Here is an 18960-nt window from a genome sequence, read left to right as displayed (position 1 = left end):
GAATTTTTTATTTTTATTTTTTGCTGAAGCAATTGGGGTTAAATGACTTGCCCAGGGTGACACATGTAGGAAGTGTTCAGTGTTGAGGATGAAATTTGAACTCAGGTCCTCCTGACTTCAGAGCTGGTGCTCTATCCACTGCACCATCTAGCTGCCCCCCAAAAGAATTTTATATAGAAAATGGTGCTTAAGTTGTGTCTTGAAGGAAGAGACAGAGTCTGTGACCAGGAGACAACAATTAGCAAAGTCATTAACTTGGGGTTTGGTTTACATTCCTCTTATTGAACTTGATCATTTTTTAGTGATCTTTCTTTTTAAAAAAATCCTTCTTTAACATATATTTTAACATGTTTAACATATGTTGGGTTACTTGCCATCTGAGGACAAAGGGGCAGAAACTTTGGAACGCAAGGTTTTGCAAGGGTCGATGGGTTTTGTTTTGGTTTTTTTTGCTTTGTTTTGTTTTGTTTTTGATTTTTTAGTTTTCTCCCATTCTTAAGGGTCAATGTTGAAAAATTATCTATGCATGTTTTGAAAATTAAAAGCTTTAATAAAAATCAATTGATCAATAAATAAATGAATAAACATACTTGGGGAGAAATTAAAAAAAAATTAAAAGTAAAGGATGATGCCTTTGGATCGCCAAAATGTGATTAAGTTGTAGTTCCATGTGATGCTTTTCACAAGAGACATGCATACAACTCAATTCCTAGAACTTGCTAATTGTTCTTTTCCTCTGTCTGTGAGTTCCAGCAAACTCTACAACGCCAGCTGTTTCTAGGAATAGTTCTCGGCGTTTCTCGTAGCGTTAGCCGGCTCTTGGTTGGCAGATGTGATCCTCGTTCTTCCCATAACCTCTGTCTCTCTCTTGCTGCTTCTCCTTAGGCAGGTGAGGATGAGAGAGACGATGTTCCGTCCAGCCGCCTGACAGGGTGACGTGGAGCACAGCATCCAGCAGCAGGCCGGGTACCCGCCTGCCGTCTACACGACGCCACCATGCTGAAGCCCAGCGGGCTAAAGATCCCCAACCGGGGCGGGAAGCACTCCAGCCCCGTGGGCCGAACCTCTTCTGGGTCATCCTCGGCTGTGGCCGCTACTGGCTCTAAGGAAGGTAAGAGAAGATTCAGCCGCTGGCTGAGAACCTACCTGGAGGATTTGGGGACAGGGAAGACTACCGGGCTGTTCTGTGAAATGCAGTAGTTATACAAAGGTTCTGTAGCCAGGGACTTGGGTGCAAATTCTACCTTTGGTCCTTATGACCTCTGTGACCTTGGACAAGTAAGTTCTCCTCCCCTGTGCCTCAGTTTCCACACTTGTAAAATGAGGAGCTGGACTAGAGGGCTTCTATTTGACTTCCAGAAGCTCTCTGAGTTACAGAGCATTGGCCTGTGGGGATGAAGGGGAGGAAAGCCCTGGTGGTAGCTTCTGAGTAGGGGCAGACTCCAGGCCATGCTGGGCTGTCTCTCAGCGCCTGTCCCAGAGTCTTGGGCAGAGGAGCCCCAGAAGTCTGACCAGAGGCAGCTGATGCTCCCAGCGACCCTTCCCCTCCGCTGCCCCAGGCCTCCACGTCTTGCTTTTTGCATTGCTTGGCTTGGCACAAGTGGGTGCAGGAGACGCCAGTCTGGCCCTGTTGGGTCCGAGGCAGCCATCTGCCACCTTGGGGACACTTGAGCAGGGAGAGACCGGATCCTTTATTTTCTTCTGCTCGTCTCCCTCCCTCCTCATTTTGGGGACTGCTCCTTTTACAAACCTGAGAGGAGTCAGTAATATCCTGGGCCGGACCACAAGGAGCAAAAGAACAGCTGGTTGGGCCGGCACGCTTGGGAATTTCAAAGAAAAGAAAAAAAAGCCCTTTGTGATCCCCAGCTCGTGTGACAGCGGCATCGGCCTTTCCCGAAAGTGAGGCGGCAGGTGAACCTTCCAGGGGGCGAGGGAGAGGCAGATGGCTGCTGGCTCCCTTCCTCTCCCGTTTCCTTCCATCTCCCCCTTCCCTTCTTCCTTTCTCTCCCGCCTCCAGTGCCAGGGCCCCCAGATGAAAGACGTCCCTTTTCTGGGGTTTCCCCCACTCTGCTGTCTTCCATCCTCCCAATATCCCCATGTATTTCATCTGCACTTCTGCTCGTTCACTAGAGCACAGCATTGGGTCCCGAAAAGACTGGAATGGGAGGATGGGGCCAGATTGGGAAGGGCTTCGAATGCCAGGTGCACAAGTTTGAGCCTTCATCAAGAGGCACTAGGGAGCTATTGAAGAGTTTTGAGCAGACCAGTGCCATGAATAGCCTGTAAATAAGAAAGGCGTGTTGAGTGAAGGAAAATCTGTAGAAAGGGATGGAGCAGAGAGAGGTGGGACGCCTTTTGTTTGAGACTTTTATAGTGAAGAGAACAGAGAGACGGGAGATGTGGTGGAAGTCGGTTTGATGGGACTTGGGAACTAACTAAAGATGAGACAGCAGCACAAGCACCAACTGTGCGGGTGATGTTTACAGGAAAGCTCTTCATCTCTCTGGGCCTAAATTTCCTAATCTGTAAAATGAGGTGTTTGGGCATCTCCTGCAGTTGTAGAGTTATGGTCTGGGGTGTGGAGTGCCAAATGCAGGGAGTACCAGAAGGCTGAGGGATGCTGGGAGCTGGGAAGGCCTGCCTCTGACCCCCACCAGCTGGATGATGCTGGACATGCTTTACCTAAGGGCAATGCCCCGAAGGACGGGTGCCAATCACACTGGTAAAAGACACAGTTTCTCAGAGGGAGTTTTCTACCATGCTGGAATCTCTAGTCCATTCCCCGATCCTTCAAAGTGAGTCAAAGATGGTACCATGATTTCCCAAAAGGGAAACTGGAGGAATATTGAGGCCATGAATAGAAATATCAGGGGGAAGAACAGATCGAGAGGGAGAGAGAATAAGTGCAGTTTGGGGCACGTGGAAGGATGGGTGCTCATGTGGATGGAGACACTGGAGGTGGCTGAGGATATGGCGGTGAGTGTTGGGATGATGGGAGATCTGAAAGCCATCTTGGGAGAGAAGAGGTTTAAACCCTGGGAGCAGATAAGTTCAGCAATGGGAGAGAATGTGGGAACCCAGCACGGAACCTTGGAGAAATACCCACAATAATCGTTTGGGAAAAAACAAGAGGTTCAGGGCTGTGTCTTGTGTTTCCCTGGGCCCACCACAGGGCTGGGCGCACAGATTCTGAGGCACAGAAAATTTCCGAGGCCGTCTCCTCTGACCACCTCGTTGCATTTTGCAGATGAGGAAACCACATCCCGGAAGGAGATTAAGTGAAACTCGGGAATTGTGAGTGGTGGGATTGGAATTGAGGTCCACAGACTCTCAATCCAGAATTTTTCACACTGAGCTGTGCTACCTGTCCTTGACTTCAGAAAGACTTGTTGACCGACACCAGGCGGCATCATACAATTACTTGCTTTGGCAAAGGAGGGGGGATCTAGGAGCTTGAAAGTGATAGCCCCCAATCCAAGGGAAGACCTGAAAGGAGGCTCATTAAGTCATACTTGAAAAGGCCATCTGGCTTAACCCTACACATTGAGGTCCCATGGAGAATAATCATCACAGTTCAGATTTGAATCCAGATCCTCTGACTGACAGCTAGACTTGAGTTCAAATCCAGCCTTAGATACTTACTAGATGTGTGACCCTAGGCAGGTCACTTAACTCTGCCTGCTTCCACTTCCTCAGTTATAAAACGGGAATTGTAATAGCATTTGCCTCTCAGGAATTGTGAAGGTTTTATAAAATAATATTTATAAAATATTTTCTAACCTAGTAATTAGCATGCAGCAGGTACTTAACAATTGCTTATTTTCTCTGATCCCAGATCTAGGTCTGGAGAGTCCTAAATTGGACTTCAATTAGCAGTGCCAATAACATTTTCCGTCTTTTGCAAAGCTCCTTCCTATGTAGTTATTATTATGCAACTGAGAAGAGCGTTGCTGAAAATATAGTGAATGAGATCCTCAAGAGTGGAGAGGCAGCTTGATAGAGTAGATGGGAGGTACGTCTGGACATTAGAAAGCTCTGGGTTCAGTTCTTGTTCCTAGCACATATTTCTAGCACATATCACCAAGGCAAGTCTTTCTTAATAGGAGCTGGGCAGAGAAGGTGCGTTGGTAGAAGAAATTTCCTCATCTGGGAGTTGCCAACAACAATGAAGTCCCAATTCCAACTGATAACATAATGCAGTGTTATTATTAAAGTGTTATCTAACGGACTCCACAGATTGAGCATTTGCTTATAAAGCACTTTCTCTGTAAAGATCCTGAACTGCTTCTGCAGGGATTATTATTCCCACTTTACAGATGAGGAAATTGAGTTTCAGAGACTAGGCTTCTAGAAGACTTCCTTCCTTCCTTCTTTCCTTCCTTCCTTTCTCCCTCCTTCCCTCCCTCTCTCTCCCTCCCTCTCCCTCCCTCTCTCCTTCTTTCCCTCCCTCCCTCCCTCTTTCTTTTTTTCTTTCTTTCTTTTTCTTTCTTTCTTTCTTTCTTTCTTTCTTTCTTTCTTTCTTTCTTTCTTTCTTTCTTTCTTTCTTTCTTTCTTTCTTTCTTTCTCTTTCTCTCTTTCTTTCTTTCTTTCTTTCTCTCTCTTTCTTTCTTTCTTTCTTTCTTTCTTTCTTTCTTTCTTTCTTTCTTCCTTTCTTTCTTCCTTTCTTCCTTTTTTCTTCCTTTCTTCCTTCTCCCCCTCCTCCCCTTCTCTTTCTTCTCCTTCTTCTTCTTTTTATGACAGCATCCTGCTCATCATTTTTTAAAAAAATTTTAATAGTTTTTATTTACCAGACATATGCATGGGTAATTTTAAAACATTGACAACTGCCAAACCTTTTGTTCTCATTTTTCCCCTCCTTTCCCCACCCCAAGATGGTAGGTTGACCAACACATGTTAAATATATTAAAGTATAAATTAATCACAATATATGTATACATGACCAAACAGTTGTTTTGCTGAACAAAACGAATCAGACTTTGAAATAATGTACCATTAGCCTGTGAAGGAAATAAAAAATGCAGGCGGACAAAAATAGAGGGATTGGGAATTCCATGTAGTGGTTCATAGTCATCTCCCAGAGTTCTTTCGCTGGTGTAGCTGGTTCAGTTCATTATTGTTCTCTTGGAACTGATTTGGTTCATCTCATTGTTGGTGAGGGCCTTGTCCATCAGAATTGATCATCATATAGTATTGTTGTTGAAGTATATAATGATCTCCTGGTCCTGCTCATTTCGCTCAGCATCAGTTCATGTAAGTCTCTCCAGGCTTTTCTGAAATCATCCTGTTGGTCATTTCTCATCCATGTAGTTTCCAGTTTCTGGTCACTACAAAAAGGGCTGCCACAAACATTTTGGCACATACAGGTCCCTTTCCCCTCTTTAGTATTTCCTTGGGACGTAAGCCCAGTAGTAACACTGCTGGGTCAAAGGGTGTGCACAGTTTGATAACTTTTTGCTGCTCATCATTTCTTATGACACAATAATATTATGGTACATGAAGGTAATAGAATATTATTGTTCTATAAAAAAATTGATGAGCATGCTGATTTTAGAAAGGCCTGAAGAGATTTACACAAACTGATTCTGAGCGAAACAAGCAGAACCAGGAATACATTGTACACAGTAACAGCAAGACTTGGTTCTTCTCAGTGGTTCAAGGCAATCCTCATAGACTTTGGACAGAAAATGCCATCTGCAGCCAGAAAAAGAGCTGAGGAGATTGAATATAAACCAACAGATGCTATATTCACTTCTTTTTTTGTTTTATTTTGTTTTGTTTTGTTTTATAAATCTCTTCCATGGTTTTTCCCTTTTGCTCTGCTCTTTCTCTCCCAACATAATTCATAAAGCAATGTATATGAAAAATAAATAAATGTACTAGAAAACAAAACAAACAAACAAAAAGAAATGATTCTTTTATTCAGGGTTCTGCAGATTATTTCCCAGGTAGCTAAAAGTGACCACTTTTAGCCATTGAATAAAAATAATTCTCAGGCTAACAATGATCATGCAGCTTGCCTCCAGTTCTGCACTCAGTAATGGAGAGCTCAGGCTGGGAGGTGGCTCTCCCTCCTTGATCCACGGCTCCATGCTCCCTCCCTCTCACCCCTTTTGGGCCGGGCCTTTGCAGAGGGAAAGTAGCCTCTCAGCCCTGCAGAGGAGAGTTAGAATTTCCCATCGGGGGCTGCTCATCATCTTCCTCTTTTCTTTAGCAACAGGGGGCATCCCCAGGGAATAGCTTAATTACTTGAACCTGAATAGGTTCCCACTCTTAGTACAGCGGGTAGAGTGCTGGGCCTGAGTCAGAGGCCCTGGGATTTTCTCTGCTTCAGTTTTCTTATCCATAAAATGGGGAGAACAATATCACTTCTCTCCCAGAGTAGCTGTGAAGATAAAATGAGATAATATTCAAAGTTCTATATAAATGCTAGCTATTCTTAGTTTGCTCTAGGTCATACGGTTGAGAATGGCCCGGGTGCCAAGAAACACTTAAAAACTCTGAGGTTTTCTGCTCCTCTCCTCCTGCCTCCCTCTCTGAACCACATCCTAAACTTTTTAATAACACTCTCGACAAGTAAATCCGCGCTGAGCTTTTATACAGCTGGGGGAGCGGGGCTGCCTCCTAATAGCTTTTTGCTGCCGCCACTGAGAACCCAGCATTATCGATCCCCTCCTTAAGAGGCATGCTGATGGGAGCTCCGAGCCCGGCCTCTTCGGGAGGGCCGTGACAACGGATGGATGCTCCATGGGGAGCCGGCTCTGCTCCTTCAAGGGTAAAACTCATCCCATTCCCTCTGCTCCCTGTGCTAGGACCGCCGGGGCTGGAGGGTTTTATGGGGGGCACCGGAATGGAAGAAACCTTGTGGAACTTGATTTGGGGGAGAGGGGGAGAGGATACTAGAAGCCCTTTTCTGTGGTCTCCACCCGGCTTTGTTTGGGCCGTTCCCAGAGCATCTCCTGCTAGCCACCATGCTTAAGGTAGCGGGGACAGGTGGGCTTGGCTTTGGATGCGCCTTGAGGTAGGCCATGGCCCTCTGGGGAAGGGGCCGTGAGGCTGGAGTTGATTCAGTGATCAGTGTTTTCTCCTGGAGGCTGGGAGGGGGTGTCTGGAGAGACTGAGGATCAAATGGTCAGTTGGAAAGTCTTGGTCTGTTCTTAGAAGAGTGCTCAGCGTTAGGGAGGCTCTCTAATTCTGGAACGTTCACCTGAAGCTCCTGCCTTTCCCCGCTTATTTTGGAGAATTTCTCCCCTGTTCTCTCCCCTGTTCTCCGCGGGGCTTCCTCCCTCCCCTGCCGCTGCCTGGGAATACCTCCCGGAGTGTCCAGAAAAGCCAGATCTTGCCGATCCGGCCTCGGCGCTGGGGTTTCCAGCCGGGCCCTCTAGTAAGCCGCAGGATAGATTGGTGACCTCAGTGCATCTCTGCCCAGTTCCGGGAGCGCCAGGACTCCCCTCCCCGGTGGAGGCTGACCAGCAGGGACGTAGACCGAAGGTCAGGGTAACCTTCAGTGAGACGTGAAGAGTTCAGGAGCGTTCCTGGGAGGCCCCTTTAGGGCCAATCTGCCCCTCATCCTAAGCATAGACTGTCCCCTTGAGAGCATGATGAAGAAGGGAGGATTAGGGGTCTCTGGGGGCCGGGACGTGTCAGGGAAAAGATCAAGGCTCGCTTGGCCTGCCGGCTCTTGGGATTTCTCCTCTTCCCCTCCTTGATCCCAGTCTGGCCGCCCCAGAGGCCTGCGGAGCGCCGCTGCCTGCAGACAAAGCCGTGTCTTGGATCAAGTTCCCGGCTCCCTGCCTCCCTTTAAATCTCAGCCGGTGCCTGTGTTCAGCTGATGTTGGGGTTTAAGCTTGACGCCTGCAATAAATCCTCCTCCCTCCTGAATTCCTCCGGCAGAGGCCAGGAGCCTCTGGGAAGGATGTGCTTACGGACCCTTGTTATGGCTCTGGCCAGCATTCAGAGAGCCAGGGGCCAGTTGATCCAGCTTCCCTCTCCCTCTTGTTCTAGATACCATTCAAGGCCGCCGCCCCTAAGATAAAGGCCGGACCGAGGAGCCGATGTGAGCTCAGAACCGTTAATCTGCTTGGGGGGAGGGGGGACATGGGGAGCTGAAGAGTTCTGAGAGTGTCAGCCGGAAGGAGCTTTGGAACATCAGGGCCGGGGCATGGAATGTCAGCACGTTGGACGTTAGAACGTTGTAATGGAACACGGGGAGGGGTCTCAAGTGTGGAATGGTTATGGTGTATTATAGGATATCAAAGAACCTACGAATTTCGCGTCCCGGACCTCAGGGTGAGCCTGCGGACGATGCTAGGAGACGGGGTTCAGACGCTGGGTCTGACGGCGGCTCTGGGGCGTCATTTGTAAATCGGTGCTAATGGTACCTGTGAGATCCACCCGACGGACTTGCTGAAAATGCTGGGGGTGGAGCAGATGGAAGGAGAAGAGGGCCTTTTGTAAGCCTTAACGGCATGAAGTGCGATTGTTAATAATGATCCTCCCAGGATGAAAGGGATCTCCGGGTTATGTAAGCCTCCCATTTCCCAGACGAGGAAAGGGAGACCCAGCAAGTGGCTATGACCTGCCCCATTGGGACTGAAGCCACGTCCTGCGGCTCGGTCCCACTCCTCTCCCACTGCATCGAGCTACAGGAACAGCAGCAGTCGGTCAGGCTGGAGGGGCCCTTGCTGTGCAAGCTCCTAATTGTATCGGGGCCAGGGCAGGGGAAGATACTCAAGGTCAGTGGCCTGTTATGGATCGATAAGAGCCAGGTGGGTTTCATTTTCCCAGCTATATCCTGGATGCTCAGGGGTCCACCGGGCTGACATTGGGCCTGCCTTAAATAATAGGGACCGGGAGAGAGCCGCGGGCAGCAGAACTCTTCAAGGATGGTGGGGGAGGGCTTTTCACAGAGTGACCTTGACCGTAGCAGCTGTTGAAACAACTGGTCCGTGTTCTTGGAGATCATATTATGTAGGGTGGGAGAGGCGGGGAAAGACCAAGTAGGGGGGAAAGATTACCTGAGGATCCAGACAGGCTGAAAGGAGATTGGGATGGAACAGATGGAGGCAGGGACAGCTGCCATAGTCCCGGGCCCCCCCAGTCCTGGAGCCTCCTCGCCTCCCAGCAGCAGCCCTTTCTCTTTGTCCGTGGTCTGGAGCGGGAACAGGTAGGACAGACGGATCTTCTGCGTGTGCTGGGGTTGGAGGGGGAGGGAGAGCAGTCGGCCTGGAAGGGAGGAGGGGAATAATTTGGGCCAGGGACCCTGCCCGGAGCGCTGGCCCCTCTGCCAGAGGGGGGGAGCTGGCGGACGGGACTGCAGGAGACAGAGCAGACCGATTTTACGGTTCTTGCTGCTCTGTCCTTCGCTTGCTCGGGAGACAAAGCGCGAACTTCTCTGTCTGGCATCTGAAGCCCTCTGTAGCTGGGAACCAACCTGGCTTTCTTATATAATATACATGTAATGTATTATATATAATAATATATCATTAGGCTAATCCTAGCCCTATAGATAATATATAATAATAATCTGTATAATACTTTTAGGGTCATGGAGTGTTTTACCTCATTTGTTACTCACAAAAACCCTGGGAGGTGCTTTTGTATGTCCATTTTTTGGATGGTGAGACTAAGTCAGGGGAAGGTGATCCAGAGTGACACAGCTAGGAGGATTCTGAGACGGAATTTGAACTCGCATCTTCCTGTCTTTGAGGCCAGCGCTCTAGCCACTGCACTACCCAGCTGCCTTCTGTGCTGCTCTCTCTGCTTCCCGGAAGCTGGCTATATTGTTCTTATACATGCCCTGTTCTTTCCTCTTTCCAACCTTTGCCCATGCTGTTCCCTTGGCCTGGAATGCCCTCCTCTCTCCCCCCTTTATCTAAACCCTAGAGGTCCTTCCTCCATGAGGCCTTCCCAGGTCGCTGCAGCTGCCCCCGATTTCTACACTCGGTCCCCATTGTCTGTAACCTTCCTTTGTGGCAGGCGGCATGTGACCGATGCCGTCCCTTCTCTTGCTCCCTCCCTGGCTTTTGTTATTTCCCCAAGGAATGCCTTGTCTCCTCACCTAGACTGGGAGGTCCCTGAGGGCCCGGCCTCCATCTCCCGTCTTTTTGTACCTAGTCCATAATCTGGCCCGGAGCCGAGGCCGGGCCGGGGTGATCCGAGGCAGCTTGCTGCAGCTAGCCTCGGAGCTTGTGTCTTCAGACCCAGACGGCGGCTCACCACTGCTGCAAAGCCATCGTCCTCTTCCCTCGGGTCCTCATTTTCCCTTTCTTGTTGGCCAGATATCCTAAGAGCTGCCCACTCAGTCTGGGTCCATGCGGACTCTTCTGCCGGGAGGGGGAGGCCTTCAGAGGCCTGAAGCCGGGTCTTAGAGGCAGCAGCATTAAAGCTTGGGGGGAGGGCTTAGCCTGGGATCCAGATTTCAGGGCATCTAGGACTTGAATAATTAAAAAATATTCCATCTTTATGTCAATGTGATCAGTTCCCTTTGTCATCCGATTGAATTTTATTTTATGTTCTCGAAACGTTATTCTGAGAAGGGAACCCTAGGCTTTCCAGATTGACAAAGGGGTCTGGGACATAACGGAAGCTAAAGGCTCCAATTAGCTTTAAGTTTTAAAATACCATCTCATTTTCTCCTTACGTCTACTCTGTTAGGCCCATTTTGCAGATGAGGAAACTGAGGCAGAAAGGGGTGGAATGCTTTTTCCAGACTCACCCAGTGAGTGTTCAAGGCACATGAACCCATGTTTTCTTGACTCTGAGACTAGCATTTTGTCCACTATGAGCCATCTAGTTGGCCAGACCCAAACTGGAAGTGACCTAGTCTCCCGAGGCAGGGAAATGTGCCATTTCCAAATGTATCCACAAGGCCCTGCTTGCTTCTGCCAGGGCACAGCCTCCCTGATATGGCTGGGAGGAAGGGAGGGTACTATGTGTCGGTCAGTCCCTGACCACGGCGTCCTATCAGAGCAAAGCTAGCAAGCCGCACTGTTGTTATGACAGCCTGAAGCTTCTAGACCAGTAGCCCAAGAGTTATTTCTTTTTTTAAACATTGTTTTTACATCATCTAAATTTCCCCTGATCCTCTTCTCCCATCTCTATCTCAAATGAGACAATATTTGTAAAGTGCTTAACACATAGTCGGTACTTTATAAATTCTCATTTTCTCCTCCCTCTTCCCTCTCTTCCTCCCTCTCTCTCTTCCCTCCTCCCTCCCTCCCTCCATACCTTCTTCCGGCCTTCTGTTTGCTAAGAAATGTGACATGTCTGAGATGGATTTGAACTCAGGTCCTCCTGACTTCAGGGCTGGTGCTCTCTCCACTGTGCTATCTCGCTGCCCCACCCTCTTTACCTTAGGTCTAGAGCAACCAGCAGGGGTCAGGGCCTCTCCCTCTCTTGTCCCATGAGATCTTTGAGATGGAGAGTCAGAGGCCCTTGGCAAATGGCCACTTTGATGTTGGTTTATTACATTCCTGATGTTTTTTACCAGTGTGAGCTTGAAGAAATCATTACCTTCTCTCAGTTTCTTCCTTTGTAAAATGAGAGATTGGACTCGATGCCTTGGGGATCTGCCCCTCCTCCTAGTGGCCTATTAGATGGTAAATACGGATTAGTCCATTAGCAGGAGTACTCGGCACCTACCTTCTGCTTTGAGAATATCTGCTGTAAGAGACTGATTCAGAATAGGAGCTGATGGCTTTCGCAAAACTGAAATTGCCAATATTTGGAATGAGTCTCCAGTAATCTCATTGAGGGCAGGACTTTCTTTTATATTCCCAATGATTAGTCTAGCACATTTAGGGTTAAGGTTTAAGTCAGAAGGCATTTAGGCACTTAATAAACGTTTATTGATGGATTGATAAATAAATCAGTGAGAGAGATGGAAAATCCCAGCTTCTCAAAGCCTGGTCCTGGGTGACATGCACGAAGAAGGCTCATGGTATTGGCTACAGATCTCAGATTTCTTATTTATTGGAGTTTTGTTTTTTTTTTTCTCATTTTGCCTCCATGGAGGAAATTTTGAATGTCTCCTTCCCTAACTAGAGAAGGTGGTAACTTTCAAAATTCTTCTCTTAAAATGGAGCTGATGATGCTGAAAGTTTCTTCTGTGGTCATGATTTTTGCCCCCAGAAAGTTTACTCATAGACCTGGGGGAGTTGGGGGATGTGGGCAGGAAGCATAGACTGAGTTCTCCCCGCGAGTAGGTAGGTGGCATTTTCCTGGGCTTGGGTGATTCAATGTATGGGCCCTTTGCACAAATACCTGAAACATTATTGGATCCTCCAAATATCAGCATAGCTTTGGTGTGACAGTGGGATTGTTGGAGGAGGGGGGATGGTGGAGAGAGAGCTAGCTAGGTAGGACAACTTCCCCAGCTCAGTTACAGAGTCTAAATAGGGCTGAAAAAAAAAACCCCATAATTTTCCCAGAAGCCAACTCAAAGGAGGAAAAAACCAAACTAAAAACAAGGTTGTGGGGATTTCCCACCTTATACTTATCCTTTTCAAAATGAAACTGCAAATTAAAATAATTTTTCTAGAGTTCTCTGTTGATGTGCTCATCGTTTCAAAAAGAAAATGCAAATTAAAATAATTTTTTCTAGAGTTCTCTGTTGATGAGCTCATCGTTTCAAAAAGAAATAGCAAATTAAAATAATTTTTTCTAGAGTTCTCTGTTGATGTTCTCATCGTTTTCCAGAGTCAATGTTGGTTAATTATAATTATTCTGTGTCTGAGCTCCTTCAGACCCAGCAGCTTAGTTCTCAGCCAGGTGCCGAGTTATATGCGGTTTAGAGGGCAGGCTGAAATGGAGGTCTTGCATACCTAGTGGATGGAGAGAGACTCATTACTATGCTCTAGTTCTGCTGCTTGTTAGTTGCTTGATAAAAGCAACTTCACCCTTGTGGGGTCTCGGGGTCCCCCTCTGTAAAAGAGAGTTCTATGAGATGAGCTCCAAGGTACCACCCAGCTCTAAATCTATGATTTTGGAATTATTTCCCAGGGGCCTTTGCTCTCTAGTAAGGGGAAGCATGGAGACCCAATTGTCTTAGATTCCCAAAGAAAGGAAGCCCTAATGGTAAAGCCTTGGGCATGGATGGTCAGCAGAGAGCTACTGCTGGGGGTGGAGGAGGGGAGTCGGGCAGATTGCTTCCAGAAGGAATTCCGCAGTGGGGGCTGCTAGCCGCTCGCCAGCTGTTCAGGGCCTCTCGCAAAGGGAAAACTTTAGAGAAGGCTTCCCCAGGCAGCCAGGTGGGTGGGCTCTTGGTGGATTGAAAGAAAATGATGTTTTCCTTTAAAAAATAAGATAATCTTAGTCTTAGCTCTACCACTAGCTTGGATAAATCGTTCCTCTCTGTGTGCCTCAGTTTCCTCTCCTAACAAGAAGAGAGGCAGAGACTGCTCTCAGCCCTGACTTTCTAGGGTAGAAGAGGGATGTTTATCCTGTAGCAGAATAGTAAGAATAGGGCCTGAGCTGCTTATTTCATCGGGAATTTCCACATCAGCACACTCCTCTAGCAATGCAAATTGCACCATCTTTGAAACTTTAGTCTCAGTTGTACTCTAGCCTGGTCCAAGATAATACGGCTAGTAAATGTTTGAGGCAGGATTTGAACCTGGCTTCCAGGGCAACTCTCCACCCATTAGGTCACACTGGCCCTGTGGTGCTGACATTCAGTGGGATCCGTGGTCCTCCCTCATGTCTTTAGCCAGTCCTCCGGTTTTCTGGGCAGGGCCTGGGATGACCGTGAATCATTCAGCATATACCTCCTGAGCAGGAGGCAGTGTGGTGTGGTGGGCAGAGAGCTAGACTGGCCATCAGGCTGCGCCATGATGGAGAGGCCGTCCATACCTCCTGGGCCTCAGTTTCCCTTTGATAAAAGGCCGAGGCGAGGCAAGCTGACTTTTCTCAGGCTTCTTCCAGCCCAGCCATCCTGAGCTTGGGAGGGTGTTCAACAGCTTAGAATTCTGACTGATCTTTCTGCTCCAGTGGATGACTGTGGAAGCTATTAGGAGACCCCGGCCTTGCCCAAGAGGGGAAGGGTTTCCTTGTCACGTGGAGGCCAGTCTCTGAACGCCCGCAGCTATAGTTGCCAGTTGGGATGGTGCAGTACGCCATGTTTGGGGCTGTGGGGCACATGTACCACGAATGACGGTCCTGGCCTGGTCAGCCCCTGACCCTTGGACAGGAAGGAGCCGATCCCGGTCCAAGAGGCCCGAGAACAAGGCGATAGCTGGTGAGCGACCTGGCTCCTAGATTTGGGGGTCAGCAAAAGTATTTGAGTCCCATTAATGACATCTAATGGAAAAGAAGGGGAAGAAAGGGAACAAGCATGTATAGAGTGTTTCCTCTGTTCTAGGTCTTTACAAATGGGCATTCCTGGACAAAGACCTTAACCTCTTTTAGCCTCAGTTGCTTCTGCTTCAAAATGGGAATGATGACTTATCTTCTGCCTAAGTCACAGGGTTGTTGGGAGGTTCAAATAACAATATGCTAGGCATGAGTTCAAATCCTGCCTCAGACACTTGTTAGCTCTGGGATCTGGAGTAACTCACTTAACTCCTGCCTGCCTTAGTTTCCTCATCTGAAAAATTTAGGGCTTGGACTCGGTGGACCCTAAAGTGGTTTAAATGAATGAAAAAGTATTTATTAAATGCTTACTAAGTGCCAAGTTGCTAGAATTACAAATTAAAAGGCAAAGATGGCTCCTGCCTTCAAAGAGCTGATATTTTAATGGGGGAGAAGGTTCAACACAGGTTTCGCGTGCCCTGGAAGGTTAGTGCATGGTGAGTGGGACCCTATTGTACCAATCCACCCTCCGTGGCGCCGGTGATTTCATCATGGTTTGATGTTCCAGAATTTGGGATGAGGGTCTGGGAAGAGGAGGGGCTAGGCAGCTTGGGGGGCTCTCAGGAGATGGCCGCAGTCAGCAGTGAATCCCAAGCTGCAATTGGAGGCTCCTGTGTCAATGCTGAGACTTAGAGATGCCCCGGTGGGGGTGGGGGTGGGCATGGGGGCAGGGCGAAAGCTCTCCTGAACCGCTACCTGCCGGCTTCTGGGGACACCTGGCAGGTGGAGCCAGATGCTGCGTTTTCTGTTGCCTGGGGCTGGACTAAGGCGGTGGCAGCAGCTGCTTGATGGCCTGCTCCCAGTGTGGTCTGACAGAGGCCTTCAGTGCTGCTTAGCAGGCCCGGACAGCCCAGTCCCGACAGCAGCCAAGAATCTCAAGTTCTACGGGAAGCCGATCCCGGAGCCCTGAGTCACTGCCCTGGCCATAGGGGCTCGTGAACCTCCAACTGAGCTACCCAAGGGAGCAGCGGGAGAAAGGGCAAGAGACATCAGGGGAAACAGCTGGAAGGGGAGAGACAGACAGGCTTCCTTAACAGACCATCCGGAGGCAGAAGTCAGGAAGACCTGTGTTCAAAAGTCACCTGACTTTACTAGCTGTGTGACCATGGATGCGCAAGTCACTGAACCACTGCGGGCCTCAGTTTCCCCATCTGTAAAATCAGGGGCAGGACTAGGTGGCTTTGAAGGCGCTTCCAGCTTTAAGTCTCTCCTTCTAAATCTAAATTCAATCATTAGCATTTATTAAGTGCCTAACGTGGCGTAGGCCCCGGAGATACAAGCAAACACTGAAAAAGCCATGTGTGTGCTAGTGGCTTCTGGGGATAACGCAGGCACGGAAAACTGCATGTAAAATATAGAGGGAAAGTAAAACAGAAAGCAGTTTTGAGAAGTTTTGGACAACAAAGTTCAGACCGTTCGGCCACGCTGTACAGACAGAGGGAAAGAAGCGTCCTACAGGAAATCCATCTCGTCTAACCCTATTCCTGTCGGGAGTTTCTTGGCAAAGACACTGGCGTGGCTGCCGTTGCCTTCTCCGGGACATTTGACAGATGAGGAAACGGAGGCAGACAGGGGGAAGTGACTGGCTCAGGATCTCACAGCGTGTCTGAGGCGGATTTTTAACTCGAGCCTTCCTGACTCCAGGCCTGGCACTAACGACACCCACTGGGCCACCTAGTTGTGCAGACGGGCGTATAAACAGGGTTAGAGGAGGAGGAGAGACCATTTGCATTGGAAGGATCTGGAAAGATATTCTGTGTAAGGAGCGCGAAGGAAGCCGGAGATTCTAGGAGGCCGAAGGACGGAGGGTGCTCCGGGCCTGGGGAATAGCTTATACAAGGGCAGGGGATGGGGCTTCTCCTGATGATGATTTCTCTGGGTGCTTCCTCCCCTGCAGCCTGTCCCGAGTCTCCCTTCTGGTGGTTTCAGGCCCACTGGGGGGAGTCGGGCGCTCGCTGTTGACTGGGGTCACCCGTGCGCAGCTCAAGCCCTTCCTAGACTTTCTGGACAGTGGTTGCCGTGGCGTCCTGGCTTCCCCTTCCCCTGGGGCCTCTGCCAGGGCACATCTCGCCTCTTTGTGAAAGAGAAGTCGGATGCCTTAGGTTTCTGAGCCTGAAAGGAGAACTCAGAACAGGTTCCCCTGACTTGGCCGGCCTGAAGCGCCCTTTGGATGTTTGCTGTCTGGCCTCTGGGCCTGGGCCGAGCAAGGGAAGGCATGCGAGGTCAAGTGCCCGAGAAGCAGCTCGGCGCTGGGATCGGGTGGCTCTGCTCCTGCCCGCGGCCTCGTCCCGCGGCCTCCTTAGGGTGAGGACGCGCTTTTCTCTCCGCTGTAAATGAGGTCCGCTGTCGTGCAGCTTTTGCACAGTAACCTTTCCCATCCTTAAAGACAGTCGTTCTGTCCTGTTTAAGGAAGAAGGCAATGAGGGGAGGGGGCAAGGGGTTAGAGAGAGGAAGAGGATTGGAAACTGAAGAGAAAATAACTTAAAAACCCACCACCCTGTCTTGGAGGCGGGGAGATCTGGGTGCAAATCTTACATGGGGCAGGATAGAATCCAGAGTCAGAGAAGACGCCAAACCATGCCGAAATTCCAGCCTTAGCAACCCCTTTCTTTGGATTATTTTGTAATGAAACTTGAAAATATGCGTATCCCAAAGAGCAGTGACTAATCAAGCCTTTATCAGCCATTACTACTCAGTAAGAATTTGCCCTCTCCTCCCTGCCTTCTAGGCCTTTACTACCTGGGCACACATGGGACAGGCTTTCAGGCCAAGTGCTACCCAGAATCCCTGACAGGACTTGAGGTGTCCCTCCTCCACCAGCCTCTGGCCTCCCTCCCCTCTTACCTTGACCCTTCTCTGTCCCTGTCCCTTTCTCCTTCAGTGCCTCCTTCTGACGTCTGGCCTCCCCCTTCCTCCACCTCTGTCTCCATCCCTGTGTCCTGCCTTCCTTCCCTTGTGACCTGATCTTCCCTCCACACATTGGGGGCTTCTGGAGTATTTCTTCCTGATTTGTCGCTTCTCCGTGATTGGGTGGTCCTCCACCCGTGTCAGTCCATTTGCTTCAGCCGCACCCTGCTGCCCTCTCACTTGGGAGACAGACTGAGGCTCTGACTGACGCCCATTCGTCCTCGCCTACCTGGGGACGCAGCCGGCCTGGCTCCCCTCCTGTTGGACCCTTCCCCTCCCCCTTCCAGTTCTTTAATTTAATCTCTGTTTAACTCTGAAAGACAAGAGAGGCTTGGATTCTAATCCAGCCCCTTCCTCTACCTACTCCGGGAGCTTTTATGTCCCCTTACAGCATGAAGGGTTTGATGGGACTGCTCTAACTCTGAACATTTCTCATTCAAGGGCTGAGGAATCCGAAGGGTTAAGTCCCTCCCTCCTCCCTCCTGCTCCCCCTCCCCCAATTCTCCTCCCTCCTCTCCACAAGGCCCAGCAGCCAGTCGGTGGGTCTGCGTGGGTATAGGAAGGATGAAGGAGTCCCAGCTCCCAGCTCTGCTCCACTCTCGGTTCGTGGAACTCGAGGGAGGTAAGACCCAGGTGGAAGGCTCCGAGGACGGGTGGGGAGAAGAGGGAAGGAGGAACAGATCCCATCATCCTCGCCTTCCCCGGTAGGAGCTGGGCTTTGTGGGCTGGGCTGCGGAGGCTTTCTGATCTCACTTTGATTGCTAACAGGCTCTCAGAGGAACACGCTTTTTCCAAATGAATTAACGGCCTCAAGATGTCCTTGGCTGAGGCTCGGCTTCCCTCCTTTGCCCTGGATTCCAGATGCCAGGTGGGAGACAGGAAATTCTGTGGCCCCTGCCCCAACAGATCCAGCCCCTTCCCGGGCCGAGGATGGCTACCTGGCCAGCCGGGGGGGGGGGCAGTGTCTGTGAAGAAGGCTAGAGGGAGGGGGTCCTGACAGCAAAGGGAAAAAAAGCAGACAAGTAAAAGCTCGAAACGCATTACTTTCCAGGAAAACTAAGTGCTTCTGAAAGCTTTGGCATGGAATCGTAGGTGTCCCTTCTGCAAGAGTGTTAGAGTTAGAATCGTACAATCATGGAATCAGATCCAGGACTTCTCCTATTTTACAGACAGAGAAGCCGAAGCCCGAGCCTTGCTCGAGGTCTCACGGTTAGTGGGAGCTGGCTAGAGTCCGCTGCTGGATGATTTCCCCACTTTACTTGAAGGCAGTTGTCTTTGTTGGGTGGGAAGCCCGGCCCGAATCAATAAGACCAGGTACAAAGAAAGCCTGGAGCACCCACAGTAGGCGAAAGCTGAGTTGAGAACCAGGTTGACATCTGGCGGCCCCTCTAGAGTGGAACTGGAGCCATTGGTGAAAGGGAAAAGAGGGTAGCTTTTGGACTAAGATGGAGAAGAGAGGCAGGGAGGTGGTCATCTCGGAGCAGAAGACTCAGGCCAATGTCGCTAGTAGGCCCACCTTCTCAAGGACTCGGGGGGGGGGGGAATGTGTTTTTTCTTAAACGTCCTCTGCCGGTAGAATTAACGGCTTCATTACCCAGAAGCTCTTTCTGGTTACCTGAATTTTGAATCAGTCACGTAGAGGTGAAGGCTGAATTAGAAACCGATATTCGTGTTAACAGAGCCAAACCTCTGGCTAAATATTAGGAA

General features: G+C 49.5%; 1 protein-coding gene across 2 annotated transcripts in view; it reads left to right on the top strand.

The window, feature by feature from the left end:
• Nucleotides 1-18960, top strand: part of CLIP2 (CAP-Gly domain containing linker protein 2) — a 103234-nt gene that overhangs the window by 26399 nt on the left and 57875 nt on the right. For both annotated transcript variants that reach the window (XM_074264043.1, XM_074264044.1), the window contains exon 2: nucleotides 886-1111. In XM_074264043.1, coding sequence (XP_074120144.1) covers nucleotides 997-1111 — 115 coding nt within the window. In that variant the 5' untranslated portion in view covers nucleotides 886-996. The remainder of the gene's footprint in view (nucleotides 1-885; nucleotides 1112-18960) is intronic.

Source organism: Sminthopsis crassicaudata, chromosome 4 (assembly GCF_048593235.1).
Source record: "Sminthopsis crassicaudata isolate SCR6 chromosome 4, ASM4859323v1, whole genome shotgun sequence".
Taxonomy (NCBI): Eukaryota; Metazoa; Chordata; class Mammalia; order Dasyuromorphia; family Dasyuridae; genus Sminthopsis; species Sminthopsis crassicaudata.
The sequence above is the reverse complement of the archived record's forward strand: the minus strand, read 5'-3'. Positions and strand labels throughout refer to the sequence as shown.